At 47.8% G+C, this 18,903-nt stretch overlaps 1 protein-coding gene across 5 annotated transcripts; it reads right to left on the bottom strand.

The window, feature by feature from the left end:
- Positions 1-4,926: 4,926 nt before the first annotated feature.
- LOC108153659 (ankyrin repeat and KH domain-containing protein mask) lies at positions 4,927-16,727 on the bottom strand. 5 transcript variants are annotated; one of them, XM_033387655.1, is made up of 8 exons: positions 16,603-16,727; positions 11,235-11,488; positions 10,840-11,013; positions 10,507-10,776; positions 9,949-10,047; positions 6,358-6,586; positions 5,388-6,093; positions 4,927-5,302 (listed from the first exon to the last, which is right to left on the bottom strand). In XM_033387655.1, exons 2-8 carry the CDS (start codon positions 11,461-11,463, stop codon positions 5,153-5,155), a joined length of 1,857 nt encoding a protein of 618 aa, XP_033243546.1. In that variant the 5' UTR covers positions 11,464-11,488; positions 16,603-16,727; the 3' UTR covers positions 4,927-5,152. The 5 variants fall into 5 exon arrangements, with proteins under 5 accessions (XP_033243546.1, XP_017139256.1, XP_033243547.1 ...); XM_017283767.2 differs by having other exon boundaries at positions 10,840-10,989; XM_033387656.1 differs by lacking the exon at positions 16,603-16,727 and adding an exon at positions 16,377-16,479.
- Between the last annotated feature and the right edge of the window lie 2,176 nt (positions 16,728-18,903).

Raw genomic sequence — 18,903 nt, 5'->3', positions numbered from 1 at the left:
GGGCCCTCGTCCGTGGCGGAGGCCCAAGCAGCAGCAGCAGGCAGAAGAATGCGACAGCAGCGGCCAGCCGAAGGAGGGGCGACCGAGCGCACACGAGCCTTTATCAAAAGCACCGAGCAGATGCCTCGGCTCCGCTTCGTGTGGGTGGCTGGTAGTGGGCATGCCGAAGCGCCAACACTGAGCCGAGCTCTTGCCGAGCTCGCCGCACGTTGAGGCCCGCACTCTTTCGTTGCTTGGTAAAGTGCCTCTCTTATGTTTCTATGAGGAGGGGGCCTCTCTTTTGTTTCCATTCTAAGCATATTTCAAAGGTGTATTCATGCAAGGTGTAACGTTTCAACTCTTCGGCCGCCCGCTCTCATACTGTAGCCGAGAGCGGAGAAGAAAAATGATTTAGAAGCTCACAAAAAACAAAGAACAAACCAAAAGTGTGCACACTGCCGAATTAGCTGTGCTGAAAACTTCGAAAACTCGCCCGGACTAGTTCGGTTTTTTGTGTTTGATGGATCAAGCATGTTTGTTTTTATCAGCTAGTGCGAACATATGTATGTTATATTATGGCAGTTATATGATTCCTACAGTGGTCCAATTTGGGGTGATTATCGTACAAAACAAAGAAGTTATTTTTGGAAAAACTTGTTATATAGACACGCCCGATTCCGACCAATGTAAAGTCATAAAATAACTCAAAGAATTGCTTAAAATAAACAGACGGACATATAGCAATCAGATCATCTTTCAAATCAGCCGACAGTGTGCGCACTCAGCCAAGCTAAGGTCAAATTTTTGAAAGCTTCTTGTTCCTCTTTCTGCTCCTCCTTCGGTTCCTCTTTCTACTCCTCTTTCTGCTCCTCTTTTTTCTCCTCTTTCTGCTCCTCCTTCGGCTCCTCCTTCGGCTCCTCCTTCGGCTTCTCCTTCGGCTCCTCCTTCTGCTCCTCCCTCGGCTCCTCTTTCTGCTCCTCCTTCTGCTCCTCTTTCTGCTCCCCTTTCTGCTCCTCTTTCTACTCCTCTTTCTGCTCCTCCTTCTGCTCCCCCTTCGGCTCCTCTTTGTCCCCTTTCAGCTGTAGTGTGCGCGATCCCTTCGAGTTTCGTTTTGTAATCTTTCATACATTTTATCATTCTCTCGAAAAAAAAGAAAAATGAGAGTGAAGCAAAATTTTCCTCACCTTTAATAAATGCCCCATGGCTTCCTTTTCCTCTCTTTTGCTTTTGTGTGTTCTCTTTATATTTAGATTGTAAATGCTCTCTTTCAAGGTCTAACATTAAAGGTCTAGCAATAAAATGTTTGAAGTAGTTTTAGGAATCGGTAATAAATATATTAGTGGAGACAGGTAGAAAGACCTAATGGGGTATAATTATAGCTTAGCGCTTAATAAAAATTGACTTAATGACATACCCACTTAAGGGGTAAATTAATGTTTATGGTAAGCACTTAAGATACGCCTTATAGACGCGACTAATAGGAATCGGAAAATAATGAACAGAATTGGAAGGTGAGAAAAGAAAAATGATGGAGTAATGGCGATGAAAATATCCATCATAAAGCTAGCTCCCTCAAAACTCAAACCACCAGAAATATCTTAACAATCATAAACACTCACCGTATCACTGCCTCAGACACTATCCCACGCGAAGCGGCCGCCTTTAGGTCAGTGCCAAAGAGAGCCGGCAGGCAGCTTAAGCGAAGAGCGCGCATGCACTGAAAATATATTTAATTTTGAAAATCATTCTCTTGTTCTCTTTGTTTCTTTCAACGGCGAATTCAGTAATGTGGCCAGCAGGCAGAAATTTCAATAAAATACACTCAGCGAGCGGAAAGAAGTTTGCATAAAAAGAGCTAATGACAATATAAATTCTCGTGGCGTATGGAAATATGCCGCAGATGGGCGACGGGTGCTGGGCTGGCCGCTCCCGCTCCCGCTCCGGCCAGAGATAACAGATCCCAGATCCCGTATCCCTGCTCCCTGCTCCCCAGGGAGGGTTATGGGTTATGGAAGTAGCGGGGGGGCGGCTAACAGCAGTTATCGCTGAAGCGAAAGGCAGTAATTAGCGTAAATTGAGTTGGTAAAAAGCGCAAGTGCTCAAAATCGGATGGGCAGGGCCTCCTACATCTCCCCCCCCCCCCCCCCCCCCCCAGCCACCATCACCCTATCCCATCGTATACTTGGCCAAAAATGTAACAAAATTGTGCGAACGTCATGGCAACTAGAACATCAAGGGGAGCAAAATTTGTATTGAGAAAGGATTATAAATAAGAATTGAATTCATTTTCTCTCAGTGTACTCCCCCAATAGTTGTCACTCGTTGTTGCGGTTACTTCGCGGCTGGTGGCACTGCTGGTGGGTCTGTTGTTGATTATGTGGCAATTAGTTGTCGCTTTTGTGGCAAGCCGCGACCAGGACACTTTCAATCAGAGAATCTTATTCCGACAGACCCGCTAATGCCCATCCAGGTGCGGCTTAGAGAGCTAATTAAACAAGCCGATTACCGTACGTCCAGCCACCCGCCGACCTTGGGCCACAGCCTCCACTTGTAATTCCCACCCGCCACACAGTGTTGCAGAAAAGTTTCCACACGGCTCCTATCAAGCCTGCTCCCACACCACACACAGCCTTTTCCCAGCTATCAACTTTCCACACATATTGTCCGAGGCGTGTATGTCTGAGTGTATTGGTCTTCAGGGTGGAGGTCACTGGTGGGCTGGTTGGGCTGGTTGGGTGGTTGGGTGGTGGTGGGTCAAGTTCTAGGTGAGAGCAGGCTCCAGTCTAATGAGCGCCAGTCGCCCTGTAAAGCCTTTCTGGCCATACGAAACTTTATGGAATTCCAGAAAACCAAAACTTTCCAATTTAGTGGCATAGAAAATATTGTTGCAGGAAATCTTTGTACTATTTCAAAGCACAGAACTGGGAATACTCTAGGGAACATGTAAAGAATATTCGATGAGAGCTGTGGACTTGAGAACATCAAGGGTGGAGTTTTCATCGTACGAATTCCAAGAGAATGGTCTCTGACTTCTGTTCGCTTATGGGAAATTTGAACGGCAAATAAACAGAACTCGAATGTGCCTGAATGTGCCTGGTCTTCTGTAGCCTACTTTGGGTTAATAAAACCCCTTATCTCTAGTCTTTTTTTTGAGCACTCGGGCACAAGCCATTTGTGTATTCCTCCTCCTTCGTTTTTCACTTGAATTCAAAGTCTAGCTCGTATGATTGATCCCCTGAAATGGAGGAGAGCCCAAACAAGTCAAAGTCCCACCAATGAATGCCAATGCATCGTCAATCCATCTTCTGGTTGGCCCTCTTGCCGGACCCCACAAACGTGTCGCCGCAGCTTAGCGACCCCCACGAAATGTAGTTCATTTGTTGAGTGAACATTTTATGATTTATGAAAATGTTCTATTTCTGTTCCTGTCTTCTCCCCTGGCTAAACAGTTGGGCGTCATTCCGCCCACTTTGTATTACAATCAGGATCTGGCTTGGAATTAAATCTGGTAACCGAGTTATAGCCTTGATGCAGGGGCTCGCCGCTCGGGGCCGTGAGGCGGACTCTGTTCTGGGGCATTGTTGCATATTCAACAATTGCAACTGCAAACCGACGAAGTAATAACAAATGCAAATTTTAAGCTCAAGAATTTTCAGTTGGCAAAAATTGTTACATTTTTTGTTGTCAGTTTTGTATTCGTTTTTTCGGGCTTGGGCTTGGGCCTGGTCCTCGGCCTGGGCCTGGGGAAACAGCAGGCAAAAGTGCAAATCAGTCTGCCCGCCCCTTCGCTCCCTCCCTGGACAATTGAATTTGTTTAAATTGTTGCAACTTGGTTTATTTTTCTTCTTTTTATATTTTTTTTTTTTGAGCATGGTGGTCCATGCATCAGCAATCAGCAGCGGGAATCAGGAATCGGGAGTAAATCCGTCTAAACTTAAAATCCGAACACATTGTCCGGAGTGTCCTCGGTCCTAGCCAATATAATCAAGCGGCAGCTGGCAAAAACTTCAAGTGCCAAAGTGTGGGTGTGTGTGTGGGTGTGTGGGTGTGTGTGTGGGTGTGTGGGTGTGTGTCTTGGGGAGGGTAGGTTGCAGGTTTGGATGGTCATATAGGACTGGGGGCACTGATGAGTTCACTTCAGTGAGCAAATGAAACGATATTGTTGTCAATTTAGGTGCAACAAAGAGCAGCAACGAGCCCCATATCCAGCTCCCAGCCCCCCGTCTCCCCTCAGACAGGAGAGGACAAAACAAACAGCATGCAGGGCGGGCGAAAGAGACAGGCATAACCAGAAAGAGAAAGCGACAGAGAGAGAGAGGGAGGGAGAGAGAGACAGATAGTGTAACAACAAAGGCAAACAACAACAAATTGCATGTCCTTCCGCCTTGGGTTGCAACACAATATACAACGCACTCATATTTACTTTGTTGGAAGGATCCTGTTGCAGTCCGCCCTCTAACCGGACTCCCGCCTCACTGCTGCCCGCCCGTGCCCCATGCAGCCTGCAACATTAATGAAAACTGCAAGCGACCTGACACAGATAGGTACGGGACCGGGACTGCCGCTGCAGCTGCCACTGGGGGGCGACATTGCTGCACCTTTATTTACAGACAATGCGGCGAGGAGGGGCCGGTGGCCGGGGCCGGGGGGAGGGGGGAGGGCATCGAGTATTACTCGGCCAGGCAATTGGGGGAAAGCATTTTCAGAATAGGACAATATTTTTAGTCATTTTCTGAGCAAGATTCCTGAGATTCCTTTTACGTTGCATGCCCCTCCAGCAGATCTTGGATAATTGCCAACTAAATTGGGTTTAATGGGTTAGCAAGGGCTTCACCTAAATGGCAAATCAGGTAGTATACTCGTACGTATGTACATAGGTAGTTGCGGCAAGATGTAGACAGAGTTGCACGTTGTTATCGGACAGAGAGAGAGAATTGGTACAAAAAGTTAATAGTCAGAGTTGCTTTATTATTGATAGGCTGGGCGATAAATAGATAGTTTAATAAATTAAATAAATAAATAAATAAATTAGGCACATTACACTAGAGCGTAGAGTATCCGTGTCTGGCCACGGCGGCCAAACAGGATTACAAAAAAAAATTACAATTTAGATAGCTGAGAAGAAAGCAGTAAAAGAAGGACAAGGAGCACATCCCGCTATCCTTGAAGTCCTTTAGAGCCGTACAACCTCAACGCCCTGCGGCGCAAACAGCGATTCGGCGGCCAATTTGAGCTTCTCGTTGACCAATTTGGCGATTTTTGGCGTGCGGCGCCACACGAACTCGCGTGTTCTATCGTGATTGTCCTTGCTCTCCACCTCCACCTGGAACACACAGCAGAAGTCAAAGGTTAATTGGACAAAGGGCAATCATAGCGGACGCGATGCGACGCTGCGCTGCGCGACCCACCTGCTTGGGCTGCTGCACCTTGATGGACATGAGGGTGGCCCGATCGTCCACCACACTGAACTTGATGCGTCCGATCATCTCGTTGGTCCTGGCCGTGGCGCTCTTCACGCTCCTCACGCTGCCGCGCTTGAAGGACTTCTCCACCCGCAGGATCAGCGGACCCAGCGTGAACTTGGCCTTAATCGTGGAGTTTCGTCCCTCCGCATCGCTAATCACCTTCACGTTTCCCACCCGCTTGAGGGAGGCCAGCCCCGAGAGACTGCCCTCGGCCTTCTGCAGCTTCTCGACATCTCCGGCCTTGCTAGCACCCGCGGGCTGATTGTAGTTACCAGATTTCACTGCCGTCGTACCCGAGGCCTTTTTGTTGGTACTGTGCTTGTGGCTCTGGGTGGAGCCGCCTGCCGCGTTCGTAGTGGACTTCTTTTGGCCGCTTTTGCCTCCGGACACGGTTCGCACTTCCGCTTTTGGTGCATCGGAATCAGTGGCAGTGGCAGGGGCAGTGGCAGTGGCAGTGGCACTGGCAGGAGCAGCAGAGGCTGCGGCCTGGTCAGAGGCAACGGGCTTCTTTTCGATGGCTTTGATGGCCAGCTCGGACTGTAATTGCATCAATTGCTCCTGCAATTTGCCGGCGTCCTCCTCCTTTGCCTGATTGTTCCCACTGCCTCTGACGCTGCCGCTGGCCCTTGGCTCGGAGCGTGTGTTCTTGCTGCAAGAAAATTTCACAAAATTTGCATCAATTCACTCTGATTCTGGAGTGCACTCAAACGAGAGAATGTGCCTTAAATCTACGAAAATCGAGTTACTTCTAAAACTGCCCCAAGTACTTAAGCGGATATAATCCGGACTTTTCGCCAACTTTTGTTTAAATTTTGAAAAGATATAGGAAAATATATCAGATTCAGATATTATTTCTTGGGACTTTTTTTTGGGAAGTAACTATTGAGATGGTTTTCTTCTGCCTGTCACTTACAGTTTCTTGTGTCCGCCGGCCTTGGTGCCCTTGTTCTTGTTGGTGGCCTTCACCGTTGTGGCACTGCCCGCGGTGGTCGGGGCCGAGCGTCCGGCCAGGCGCACCACGAAGGGATCGTAATTGTCGGATACAATGCGATTGATACGCGAGAAGATGGCATCGATGAAGTGGTTGTGCCGCGCCTGGAACGCATCCGTAGACATGTCGATGACGTTGTTCTTGAGGTCACCTGCAGCAGCCAGCGTCAGCGGGGGTCAGCATGGGTCAGCGGGGGTCAGCGGGGGTCAGCAGGGGTACGGAGGTGGCAGGAGCGGAGAGGAATTCACATTAGTTCGGATCGGCTTACACAATGAAAGTTCAATTTGAGGGCAGGGCGGGGACAAGGGTCGTTTGTGAAGAGGGGGAGCTTTTGTGGTTTTTCCTTTTCAGTGATGCTGTGTGTCTCTGTGTGTGTGTGTGTGTGTGTGTGTAGGCTTTTCATTATGTTTTCAGCCTCTAATTACATTCAATTGCGAGAGTGTGAGTGTATCTGTGTGGGCATAAGCTGATGTTTGTCCTAACCACAGCAACACACACAGACACACCCAGGGACACTGATTATTCGGAACTACTTCGTGTGTGTGTGTGTGGTGGGGGGGGGGGGGGGTTGTGTTTATTAGTATGGTGGGATTAGCAAATAATGTACAAAGGGACAAAAAAAAACATTGACATTGAAGCCAGAACCAGGCAGGCCTCCACCTCCCATCCAGATTAAAATAATTATAGCTCTTTGCCAGGGATGGGCTCAGCGATTGATTGCAATTCTCCCCCCAATAATAATTCATCGCACGGCCTAATGGAAAATAATCATGGATACTTTATCATTCCTTAATTAAGGATTTGTCATACATTTTCATCTAAGAAAAGACATTTCTGAAATACGATTTGGAGAGAAAATTCCGCAAGAAGACATTATTTTTAGTTTAGAGTTGATATAGTAGTTCTTTTATCAAATCGTATATTTTGGAACATTTCCTTTAGACTGTGGGTCCGCTATTCATATTTGTGACACCGAGGAGGCATGCAATTATTCCAGAAATATCCCCTCTCAGGGCAGACCTAATCCTTGTGTTTCACCTGCTTATCGCATGACCCATCACCCGGCAATGACTGTTCCACAAAGGCCACCATCCCCCGAGCCGCCATCCGCAGGCGGATATAATCGGAAACTCGACCAACGTCGGGCATGATGAGGTACTAATGTACTTTTTGCATGTTAGCCCTGGTCCTCCCCCCAAAGCAGTGAGTCTGTTAAGTACTCGCCCTCTCACCCACTCGGCCCACGCGACAGAGTGTGGCTTATATAGTTTCAGCATTTGCCTTTTTCTGTGCTTGTTAATTGAAGCACACAAAATTTTAAATTTAAAGCGACATTTTCTAAAATAGATAATTTTGTGGGCGTGTCGCAAGGCCGTGTGAGTGGGGGCAGAGGCTTACGGATGGGGGCAGATGGGGTGGTTAGGTGGTGGGGATGCACAATGAAAAGGGAGAGCAGCAGGGAGCCGGAGTCGAACTAATTAGAGCGAATGTTACAGCAGCAGCGGTAGACAAGCGGGATGGATGATACAAGTGCGGAATAGATAGTACCGAGCATTACGGTAATGACGGAGCAGCAGCAGGGCTAATGATAGGAGTGTATGTGTGAGAGAGAGACATGTACAGGTACAGATTCAGATACAGATACAGATACAGATACAGATAGAGAAAGAGACAGTGACAGTGACAGTGACAGTACCGATAGCCTCGCCTAAGGTAACGCTTGAAAGTACTCTCCTCCAAAGGATTCCGCACAAAAGAATTATACAATTAATTTCATTTTCGCAAATTTATTTAAGCAAATTTTTGTGTTGTGTTCTTTCGTCTTCTTCTTGCTTGATTTGTGGTTTTTGTTGAGTTGTTTTTTACAATAAATAATAAATAAATAAATAAATAAATAATAAATTACAAATTAAATGACCTAAAACGCAAAAGTTAACATTTTTCTATGGTTCTTTTCTTTTCTGTAAAATTTTGCGCTGCCTTTCAAGCGTTCAACTTTTAGCTACAATTTTTTCCTGTTGGGTTTTTTTTTTTTTTTTGTTAATTTTTTACTTTACAAAAAATTTTGCGTTATTTACGTTTGGAAAATTATGCGAGCCGAAAAAGAGAGAGCGAGGAAAAGCCAGAAATATTACAATTATTTTTTCGTTTCTAAAAATATTCAATTGTAAGCCAAAAAGTGTGAAAGCAAGATAGCGATAGTGCTTGTGTGTTTTTGTGTGTGCAAGAGACAGAGAGAGATAGAGAGATAGAGAGAGAGAGACAGAGAGAGGGAGAAGGATAGACATTGGTAAGAGGGATACAGAGTGAGATAGATATGTGTTTGACATCATGATAATTAATTCCGAATCGAATCTGAGAAATTATGGTGTTTAATTACAACTAAAAATAAATAAATTACACTAAGTGAACAATTCTTATTGCTGTTTTACATCAATTTAGCTATAAGTGTGTGTGTGTGTGTGTGTGGGTGGGTGTTTGGGGTGTGTGTGTGTGAGAGAGAGATAGATAGTAGATATGTGGGCAGGGTTAGAGTGGGAAAGAGAGCAGGAGCGGTCTGAGAGCAGCCCTTAATGGTTAATGGTTGTCTCTCTGTGGCCACAGCTCCCCCCAGGATACTGCTCCTGCTCTGCTTCTTCTCAGGACTCAATGGATTCAATGGATTCTTCATCATCAGCGCCTTCTCCTTCTTCTTCTTCTTCGTATTCTTCATTGTCTTCCTTATCATCATTTCCATCATCATCTTCTTTGTCTTCTCTTTTCCAACCATTTTGTGCTTGGGCATTAAACATGTTGCTGTTGTGTTGTGTTTTTGGTGCGGTACAGTTGCTCTTGCAAATCTTAGTCAGGTGAAAACAGTCCGTGCGTAAATAACTCAAAAAAAGGTGCGTTTCATTGCGGTGTGGGTGTGGGATGTACATATACTTTTGATAGAAGGTGTGGACAATTGTGCAGCGTGCAGCGTGCAGCTTGAAAAGGTTGCAGTTGCAGTTGCAGTCGAAGTTGCATTTGCATTTGCATTTTGTTCTCTTTTTGCAGATAGTTTGACTAGCACCAAACTCTCAATCATCTCCTTTCGAGGATGTGTTTCTGTACTTAACTCAGTTTTAAATAAATTAGAAATTATGTTGGACTTGCTAGGGATTGCTGGGGACGGGACGGGACGGGACGTGTGTGTGCGTGTGGATAGTCAGTGCAGGCAAAGATCTGTTGTCCGGATCGAGTCCTTCCCCGGAAATTATTGGAAAATTCACTTTCCTTGATGGGGCTTTCGATTGTCATTCATCGTTGTTGTTGTAGTTGTTGGTCCCTGTCTTTAGTTGTTGGTTTTTGTTTTTTGTTTTCGGTTTTTGTTTTGTTTTTTGTTTTGTTTTGTGGTTTTTTTTAGCAATTCTTTAATGGTTTTTAGTTGTTGTTAATGCTTGAGCTCTTTTTTGGTCTTCTTCGAGGGACTTGTAGATTTCTTGACTTTGGCTGTTTTTGAGGCTGTTGCTGACTTGGGCTTGGACTCACGTGCTTCGCGCCGGGCCTCGATGATATCGTCCCCAATGATATCATCATCGTCGTCGTCCTCATCATCGTCGGCCTCCTCGTCGTCGTCGCCGGCTATACCTGCAATTTCACCAATTTCATCGACTCCATCATCAATATCATCATCATCTTCCTCATCGTCCTCATCGTACTCGTCGTCGTCGTCAGCGTCGTCAGCGTCGTCATCGTTGTCGGTGGCGCCGCCGGGAGCAACAAGCCCGGGATCAGCCCCCGGTGCGGGCTTCCCCAGGGCCGCTGGTCCGGCGACTATTTGGTTGTTATTAATTTTATGGATACTGTTGGTTAGAGTGTTCTGCGTGACTGTGCTTGTACTGTGATGCTGATGCTGTGATGATGTTTGGCCGATCGCTGCGGACTGTGTGGCATGTTGCAGCTGTTGCTGTTGCAGTTGCTGTTGCTGTTCTTGTGCGTTTGTTTGTTTCTGTTGTTCGTCAATTGCATGGGTGCTACTTAAACTAGTTGTGCCACCACTAATACCATCTACAAGTGCATCTTCATCGTAAAAAACATTTTGTTCACCTTCGTTGTTGCTGCTGCTGCCGGAGGCTGCCGTGGCGGGGGCTGCCGCTGCGGCTGCGGAAATGTCCTCGGCGGCGTTGCCGGATGCGGCGGCCTCTACAGCGTTGCCGGACTCGGCGGGCAGATCCACGCCATCGGAGATGCCAGAGCTGACCGAGGAGGCGGCGGGAGCCACTTCCTCCAAGGCCTGGGCTGGCGAAGCGGCAACGGAGCTCTGCTGGGCACTGGCAGCGGGAGCGACCTCGTCATCGTCGTCCTCATCATCATCATCTGGGGGGCGGGCAGGCGCTTATGTGGATTTTCAACAGGGCAAGAGGGGGGGCAGACACTCACCTCCCAGGATGTCGTCGAACAGCCTGTCCAGATAATCATCGTCATCGTCATCCTCCTCGTCATCATCGCTGGCCGTGGCCGCCGGGGCAGCCTGTCCCTGTGGCGTGTCGTCCTCCTCCTCGTCGTCATCGTCCTCCTCCTCATCATCATCTGAAAGTCCCGAAATCAAAAGAACTATGTTACCCAAGGGAAGGGACCAGAAGAGTCAAAAAATTCTCGTTAATAGGGCTGGACAAGATCGATCACATCACATTGCATGCGGTGGTGGCAGTTCAGAGTGCATTTCATTTGCTCAGTGGTTCATTCATTGTTGGGTGGGTGTTGTTGTTGGTGGTGCTGGTGCTGGTGCTGGGTGCGTACTTCTTAAAACACAACTGATTCTACCCTCTACATACCGTCATCGTCATCGATCAGATCTCCTAGATCCGGCTCATCATCATCGTCGTCCTCGTCATCATCGTCGTCGTCATCATCGCTGGCCGGGGCCGCGGCCGGGGCCACATCGTTGTTGACCGCCTGCTGGCGAGCCACCGCCCGCTCGCTCCTGGAGAGCAGCTGCACCGGCGAGGCCTCGATCTGGAGGAGCAGCGCACTCAGCACGCACAGCAATATAACGAACTTCATTCTGTCTTGTGGTTTCTTTTCAAATCTGCAAGGAGTCAAAGCACACGGATGGTTGGGCATGAGAAATCAGTTTTCTTTCCAACGGAGAACTTTTACTTTTGCTGCGGCTGACCCCAATCGACGACTAACTGGTTGCAGGAGGCAACACTTTCTTTTTCATGGCATCGAAAATTACATATTTAGTGAGCAAAGTCAACTGCCAAACAGCGGACAGTTGTTGGTGGCCATTCAGTCAATAAGCCAGCCAGTCAGCCAGTCAGCCCGCAAAGAAAGCAGACAAAAGAGAGTCTCTGCGTCTGTATGTGTGTGTGCATGTGCATGTGTGTGTAAGTTGGAGTGCGAATGTAAACATGTTTTTGAGCTACGCCTCAAAGTTGCCGCCGGCAGTGTCCACATGTCCATTTGCTGGCACTTGACATACAGCGGCAACAACAGCAGCAACCACACCTCTTTGTACAGCTCCAGGCGCCGTTGAGGAAGCCGCCACAGTGGCAGGTAAAGGCAGCGACGACTGTAGACCAGATCGGGCCGCACCGTTTCGCCATGGTGTTGGCCCCGGCAGAACAATGGCCAAAGGAAGTCCTTAGCCAAGCAGGGTATTCCCCGTTTCGGCATGAAGATTTCATTGTTGCCATTGTTGCTGCTGCTGTTGCTTTTGGTGGTGGCTTTTTAGTCATGACAATCAGCACGGCCAACAGCCAACGGCTATAACCAACAACCGCAGCAGCAGCGGCAGCAGCAGCGGCAGCAGCCATTGTCGTAGTTGTTGCCGCTGCTTGTATACCCTGGCGCAGAGGGTAGTATGATTTCCATGAAGACCACGACCTGTGGTGCTACCCTTTAGCTGCCATACACGAGGAAGGGTATCAAGAGCCTCGACCCATTCGCTGCTTGTTGCTTTCGTTGCCATTGTCGCAGTGTCAAGTGTGGCTGTTGCAGCCTTAGCTCTTGGCCAAGTGAAAGCGACGCCGACTGTGGCGACGACGCAACGTTTTCCCAAAACTTGTTCGCCGGCCGCAACGATTTGTTGCAGCAGCAACTGTTGTTGCCGCTTATTGAAAAATGGGTAAAACGTTTTCTGTAAATCGAGTCCGGAGCTGATAAGCAAACGGCAGAGTGGCCATAAACTAAAGTGAAAACCCAGTGACCTACTGGCCAACTGCAAGCAGCAACATCATCCACAGCGGCAACATCATCAACATCATCCACAGCGGCAACTTGACTGACTTGACAGCCTCTACTCCGAGTGGGGATTGGTTAACGGGTCTTAGGGCCTTGGCGATGACTCTGGCTCTGATAAGACGTCGAAGTCGCAGTTTTATGGCGTCCGAATGGCCCAATGCCCCAAGACTCGGAGGTTGCCAGGCGGCAGATGAAAGATGCCACGCAGAAGAGGAGCCGACTCTGGGGCTCTGCTTAATTAAAAGTTTTACGGAGCGCAGCTCTTGAGCGGTGTTTATTAAATACCAATGCCGCAGGCAGGAGGCAGGAGGCAGGCGGCAGGAGGCGTGCAAGTGGTAGTGGGAGTTGAAGTGGGCCAAGCTTCTTAGACTAAATATGATGATAGACAACCTGGGCAAAGCGTTTGGTAAGCCAGACCCAGACCCAGGCACAGTGGTTGTTGTCAAGAGCAAATGATGGAAATCCAGGAAACAGAGAGGCCAATTATTTCCCAATATTCGCTTATTAACTTGAATTGTACCACTTGAAGGGCTTAAGGCTTCGTTTTAATAGGGATTAAGGATAAGGAGCCGTGAAACTTTGTTCTTTTAGCTCAATGACGCAAAATAGTTTTCCCACTTTCAATTTTCCTCAACCACAAACACACACACACACACACACACTGAAACACACACCACACACACTCTAGTGCATATTCATAAAGTTTTGGTATCACTTTGGTTGCATCCACTGTAGGATGCCCCCCCACCCCACCCATCTCTCCTCGCGTCTACTGTTTCGAAGTACTTATAAACTCCTGCCTATTGAAGTCTTGGGGAAATTGCATTTACTTTTTCCCACTAAGTCTCCTCCTATGCTCCTGCACACCCTGCCCGCTGCCGCTGCCATGACACCTCCAGTACCCACCACCCCTTACAATGCGCTTTTATCTACCATTTTTCCCACCGAACTCTGAGCATTTCACGCGTCATGCCGCAGCAACAAGAATGGGAAGAACAAGAGAGGGGGGGGGCAGGGGTAAGCAGAGCCCGAAGAATAGGAAGAGTTTAAGTGGGGAAGAGGAACAGAGCAACAATGCAATGCAAAACTTCTGACAAGCATGAGTGGGAGCAAGAGCAAGAGAAAGAGATAGAGATGGGGATGGAGATGGGGATGGAGATGGGGGCAACCTATCTGTTCCTTAGCTTTGGCAACTACTTGGCTCTCCCCACACTCCCCACACTTGTTCGTACTTCTTCTTCATCTAGTTCTTCTATATCTACTCTCTTCTTCTGCCTTTATCTTTGTGCTCCTCTTGTCGTTGTTGCTGCTGTTGCTACCGTTGTTGCTGCTACCGCTGCTGTCTATTGTAGGGACTAACTCATATGGAACGCTGCTCCCACTATATATTTGAATGCCCCCCATAGAAAAACGCAGCTAACCGTGTGTGCATTTTACATTAATATTCATGTGCGTGATGCTGATGGAGATGATAGGTTGCAAGTTGGGAGCCGTAGACGGGGCAACAGAGGGCTCTGGAGAAGGGTGTATGACGGGTCTGTGGAGTGTTTGCTGTGCACTTGCCGTCACACAGGCAGCAAAAATTACTTAAGCTCCACTCAGAGCCAGCGGCAAGAGCGGGGGGGGAGAGGCAGAAGAATAGGGGGAGAATCTATTGAAGGCAATGCCTGAAGCGAGGCAGCTGCCACTTGATGAGGTCCCCCCCGCCCTCATCTGTGGGGCCGTCTCCATCCGCATTGTCATATCAGCGTCATATCAATAAATATGCAGGGACCCAACAAAAGGACACGTGCAGACAGGATTTGCATGAACCACCAGGCCACCAGACCACCAGACCACCAGACCACACCCCGCCATTGTCTCATATGTTTCGAGGGGACTGCCGGCTGCTGCAACTCCTGCATGTCCTCCTGCGTGGCAGTTAATTTTCCAAGACAATGCCACCAAGAGGTAAAATAGAAAAATAAGCTTTACACGTGCCACACACTCCACTGCCCCGCCGCCAAAATGCAGTAAGGAGATTTTCTAGAGATTCTCAATCGCGGCATGAGTAGACGACGCGTCGCACCCTTGGCAGTGGTTGGAGTTCGTTTCGTTGGAGTCTCCACTGTCTACGCAAAACTTCTTCTCACGGCTCTCCTCAAGCGCCCGCTTTGGGCCCTCTTTCGCATGCATTCGCACGTCACATGAATTAGGACTTTGTTATCGTCGCGTCACCGTCACCTGGCAGCACAGCCACTAAGCAGGCTTTGTGGCCGGGACAGGGTCGGGACTGTGCCCACCCACCCACCCATCCCTCCAAGGCGAAAGGTAATGGACGGGACAGGCTCTAGCCATGACTGACATGCTGCATAAACTGCACCATTTTGTGTCGTGAACTAGCTTCTGGGCCACAAACGAAAAGAATAAGAAAGAGAGGCGCAATTACGGGATACGAAGACAGAGATACCCTGCAGATTGGTAATATAGTCCCATGTTGAGCGAATTTGGCAGGGACTAGGGTTTTTTCACAAGGACAAGGAGCTTCAATCGATCGTTTCTGTGCATTTCGGATCCAGATTATATATAGATCGTTTTCTCACCGATGCAAGCTCCTGGACAATGTTTGTATACCCGTTTCTGAGGTATATGCAACACCAAACAAAACAAAAAAAAAGCACAAATAAAAGAAAAACTGTTGAGGAATGTGTGGAAAAGTGGAAAATGAATTGGACCAGGAGTCGTGGGCCACTCAAATTTCACCAGCCAATGGTCTGCTGGTACTGCTCTGAGTACAGCAGAATTCCTCTGTTAATAGCTTGTCCTTGCTGGACCCCTGTCCCCGACTCCGCCGCCTTGAGTGTGTTTTGTTTGGCAGCAAAGTGCTGGCCAGTGTAAACAGTGTAAACTATAACTTGGCTGGAACTGGTTGATGCTGCTGTTGCTGCCACTGCCACTGCCACTGCCACTGCTGTTGTTGTTGCTGCTTCTGCTGCTGCTGCTGCTGTTGATGCTGGCCAGGAAACACTTAAATTAACTACTTCGAGTCGTTCCGTATGTAGGTCAGCTTGGAAGAAGAAACCTGAGAGCCATGAGAGATGATTACTCAACTGGCTTCTCTTTCGGCTCGGTTCGGTTTGGTTTGGTTTGGTTTGGCTTGGCTTGGTTTGGCTCTTTGCTGACCGCAGAACCCCCAAACATCAAGAACAGCAGCAGCACATGTGAAAATAGAGCACATAAAAAGCGGGGAATGGATGGAAGGCGCTCTAAATTGCTGCAGATACAATTTATGACCAAGCCAGTTAAGAGTCCGCTTCCAAGTGCAAGTTGCTTTTTGTAGTTGAAAATCAATTAAAAGTTCTTTGCCGAAGACGTTTCTGGTTCCCGGGCAAGGCCAGGCCAGGCCAGGACAGGCCAGGCCAGGCTTTATGGGTCGTTCGGCCGCTTCAAGGGAGATTCCCGTTCGCCGGCGATAGAAACTTTGCATCCAAGATTTTAGATTTCACACAGACAGCACCGCGAAGGCGGAGCACCGCCTCGAGGGACAAAGCACACGGAGTAGATCGAACAGGCTGATTTGTATCTCAGCTTTCACAGTAAAAATTAAAACAAAAAAATAAATCCTCAACAAAAAAAAAATAATAATGGTACCAAAAGGTCCTCTCAGTTTTGTATCCAAGTTCTAAGTTAATTGTGGGCTGGAATGGATCCCAGTTGCCGAGTATCCTCCCAGGTTTTATCCAAGTGCTAACCTTGACTAAGTACAAGCGATAAACTATCGATAGTCGGTACACACACACACACACGATAACAACCGATAACAGCAAGTTTGCACCGTTGCGCACTCCTCGAGTTGCGAATGAAGACTGTCGTGGTTGGATCGCTTCTTGGATGGTTTTGAGGCCCTCCCTCGACTACGTGATTCTTGGACAGACTTTCTTTTTGTTACGGCTCTGCCGCAGCGCAGTCGCTCTTTACCTGTTTATGGCTTTATGGAGGGAAGTATATCTCCGATTCGATTGTGAATTCTGGGCTCGAGCTTCGTTCAATTTTCACACCGCCGCGCACACAACTGTCTCGCACGACTGAGCGTCTTTAACTGATCACTGGCTCCGGTCTCCGCTTACCAACTGCCTTGCAGAGGCGCCACCAGAGCTTGGCCCGAAGCTGAAGCTGAAGCTGAAGCTGAAGCTCGGCCCGAAGCTCGTTTCAGTTACATTTCATTGCTTTCTTGCGGCACTCTTCTCTCCAACTGTCCAGCCATCTATCCATTTCTCACACTCTTGACTTGAATCTTCAATTCATTTGAGGCGGTGTCCGCGGGAAAGTATTTGGCACACTAAGCGGCCAGGGCCGGCTATAACAGTTAGCGGCATGTCAGCGGCTCTGACAACTTCTCGAGCGCTCATAAATTATGATCTAAGACGACCGACCGAGCCCCATGAACGGGATGGGATGGAAGGGAGGGAGGAACTGGGACTGGGACTGGTCTATGGGGAAAGAGTGCAGTAGCCTACTTGATTTCGTTTTGATAGTGTAAGCCATAAACTTAATTCGGTTTTATTTGGGCTTTGTGCCACTTAAAGTGGAGTCAAGGAAGGTCCCCACACACTGGATGATTGAGGAAAAGCTGTGCTTTTCCAGTGACATTTCATTAGGTATTATTTAGGAGATGCATCATATTATAGGGGCATACTCTAGTCGGGAGATGGTTCTTCCCGCTTCTGCCTAGAAGGAATATCAACCCATACCAATACTGGTAACCATTTTGTATATTCTACCTGAAATTCATCACATACTCGTATTGGATGTGCTATATTGACTTTATTCAGTCATCGTTCCGCACCCTAACCCCATTCCGCAGTCGCCTCCTGGCCTCGATCCGTTCGATTCGCATATTATGGATATATATTTACATAAATATATTAGCGGCTACGTATGCGATGGATACAGGTGTGTGAGTGAGCATTCCCCAAGTGCTAATTTCTGTGCTGCGACCGAACAGCAACAAATCAAAGTGAAATCGCAATCGGAAAGACACAAAAGAGCAATAAAAGAGCAAGGAAAATAGGTAGTTTTTTTTTGTATATACTCGTAGAAATATAATCGCTGATTAATTGAGGTATACTCGTAGTTAATGTGATTTGCCCTGACTGGCGTTTCATTTTCAATGTCCGGGACGAAGAAAATTGACAGTCACTGCACTGCTCTCGGAGTCAAAGTCAGAGCTTTCCCATGAAAATTGGTTGACAGCGGACTCTGATGCCGAAGCCGATGCCGAAGCCGGCAGCGACGCTTCCAACAGTAAAACGTGTTCTACTCGTTTGTATCTGGTGCTGCTGGTGCTGCTGTTGCTGCTTCTTGCAGTTGGGCAAAAGTTGTTTTTACTGTAGTCAAGCTGTCTTGGCCGTGTAGCTGGCTGTCTATAACTTTCTTCGCAAGTTGTTGTTGGCTCTGCCTTTGCCTTTGCCTTTGGCACAAAGTAAGTCTCTGCAAAGCATTTCTGTTAACAGGTCAGTGGAGTTTTCTTCAAGTTCCAGCATCGAAACCGAAACCGAGTCTCCAGAGTCTCGGCTCGGCGATAGTGCCGCAGAATGTTACGAAATTTTATGTAATGTCCCAAAAAAAAAAAACAAAAAACCAAGAAGCTCTGCTCACAGAACAAAGAGGCTGCAAATAAAGATTCGAAAAAAGAGCTGAAAAACAAAAAACTTTCATTCAAGGCAACAACAAAACAAACAAACATCTTCGCTCGGCTTAACTTTAACTATTTTTGAAGCGCAAAAGTCGAAAGTCAAAGGGCATGAAAGAGTTGCGCCGGGGCGAAGGCAAGTTCACAAAAGCATATAATTTAGCATTTTAATGGCTTAATACACTCAGACATTTGGGTGGCGGGGCGGACGTAGCGGGGGGGTCACTCAGGTGGAAAACTAGTTGGGGGGGAGAACCCAATCAAATCAACACTTGACACTGACGGGATGCCCCCGCTCTTGCTAGAATAATGAGAATCCCCACCGCTCCCCCACCCAAATATTTTCATAAACAAATCTGCTAAGGAGTCGACTTCCCTTACTCCATTTGACTAATTAATTTTTGCTCAACTTGTTCCCGCAACCACTTAGTGGGGGAGGGGGGGGAGTGGGAGGGGGGGCTACCAAAAGTTTTTCCGGTTTATTAATTTTCCTTGGCTTGTTGTTGCTTGTTGTTTGGCTCTGCTAAATGGGCCACCCGCTGAAAATCTTTGCCAGCGATTGGCAAACTCTAATTGAGAGTTTTCTT

This window comes from Drosophila miranda, chromosome XR (genome assembly GCF_003369915.1).
Source record: "Drosophila miranda strain MSH22 chromosome XR, D.miranda_PacBio2.1, whole genome shotgun sequence".
Lineage (NCBI taxonomy): Eukaryota > Metazoa > Arthropoda > Insecta > Diptera > Drosophilidae > Drosophila > Drosophila miranda.
The sequence above is the reverse complement of the archived record's forward strand: the minus strand, read 5'-3'. Positions and strand labels throughout refer to the sequence as shown.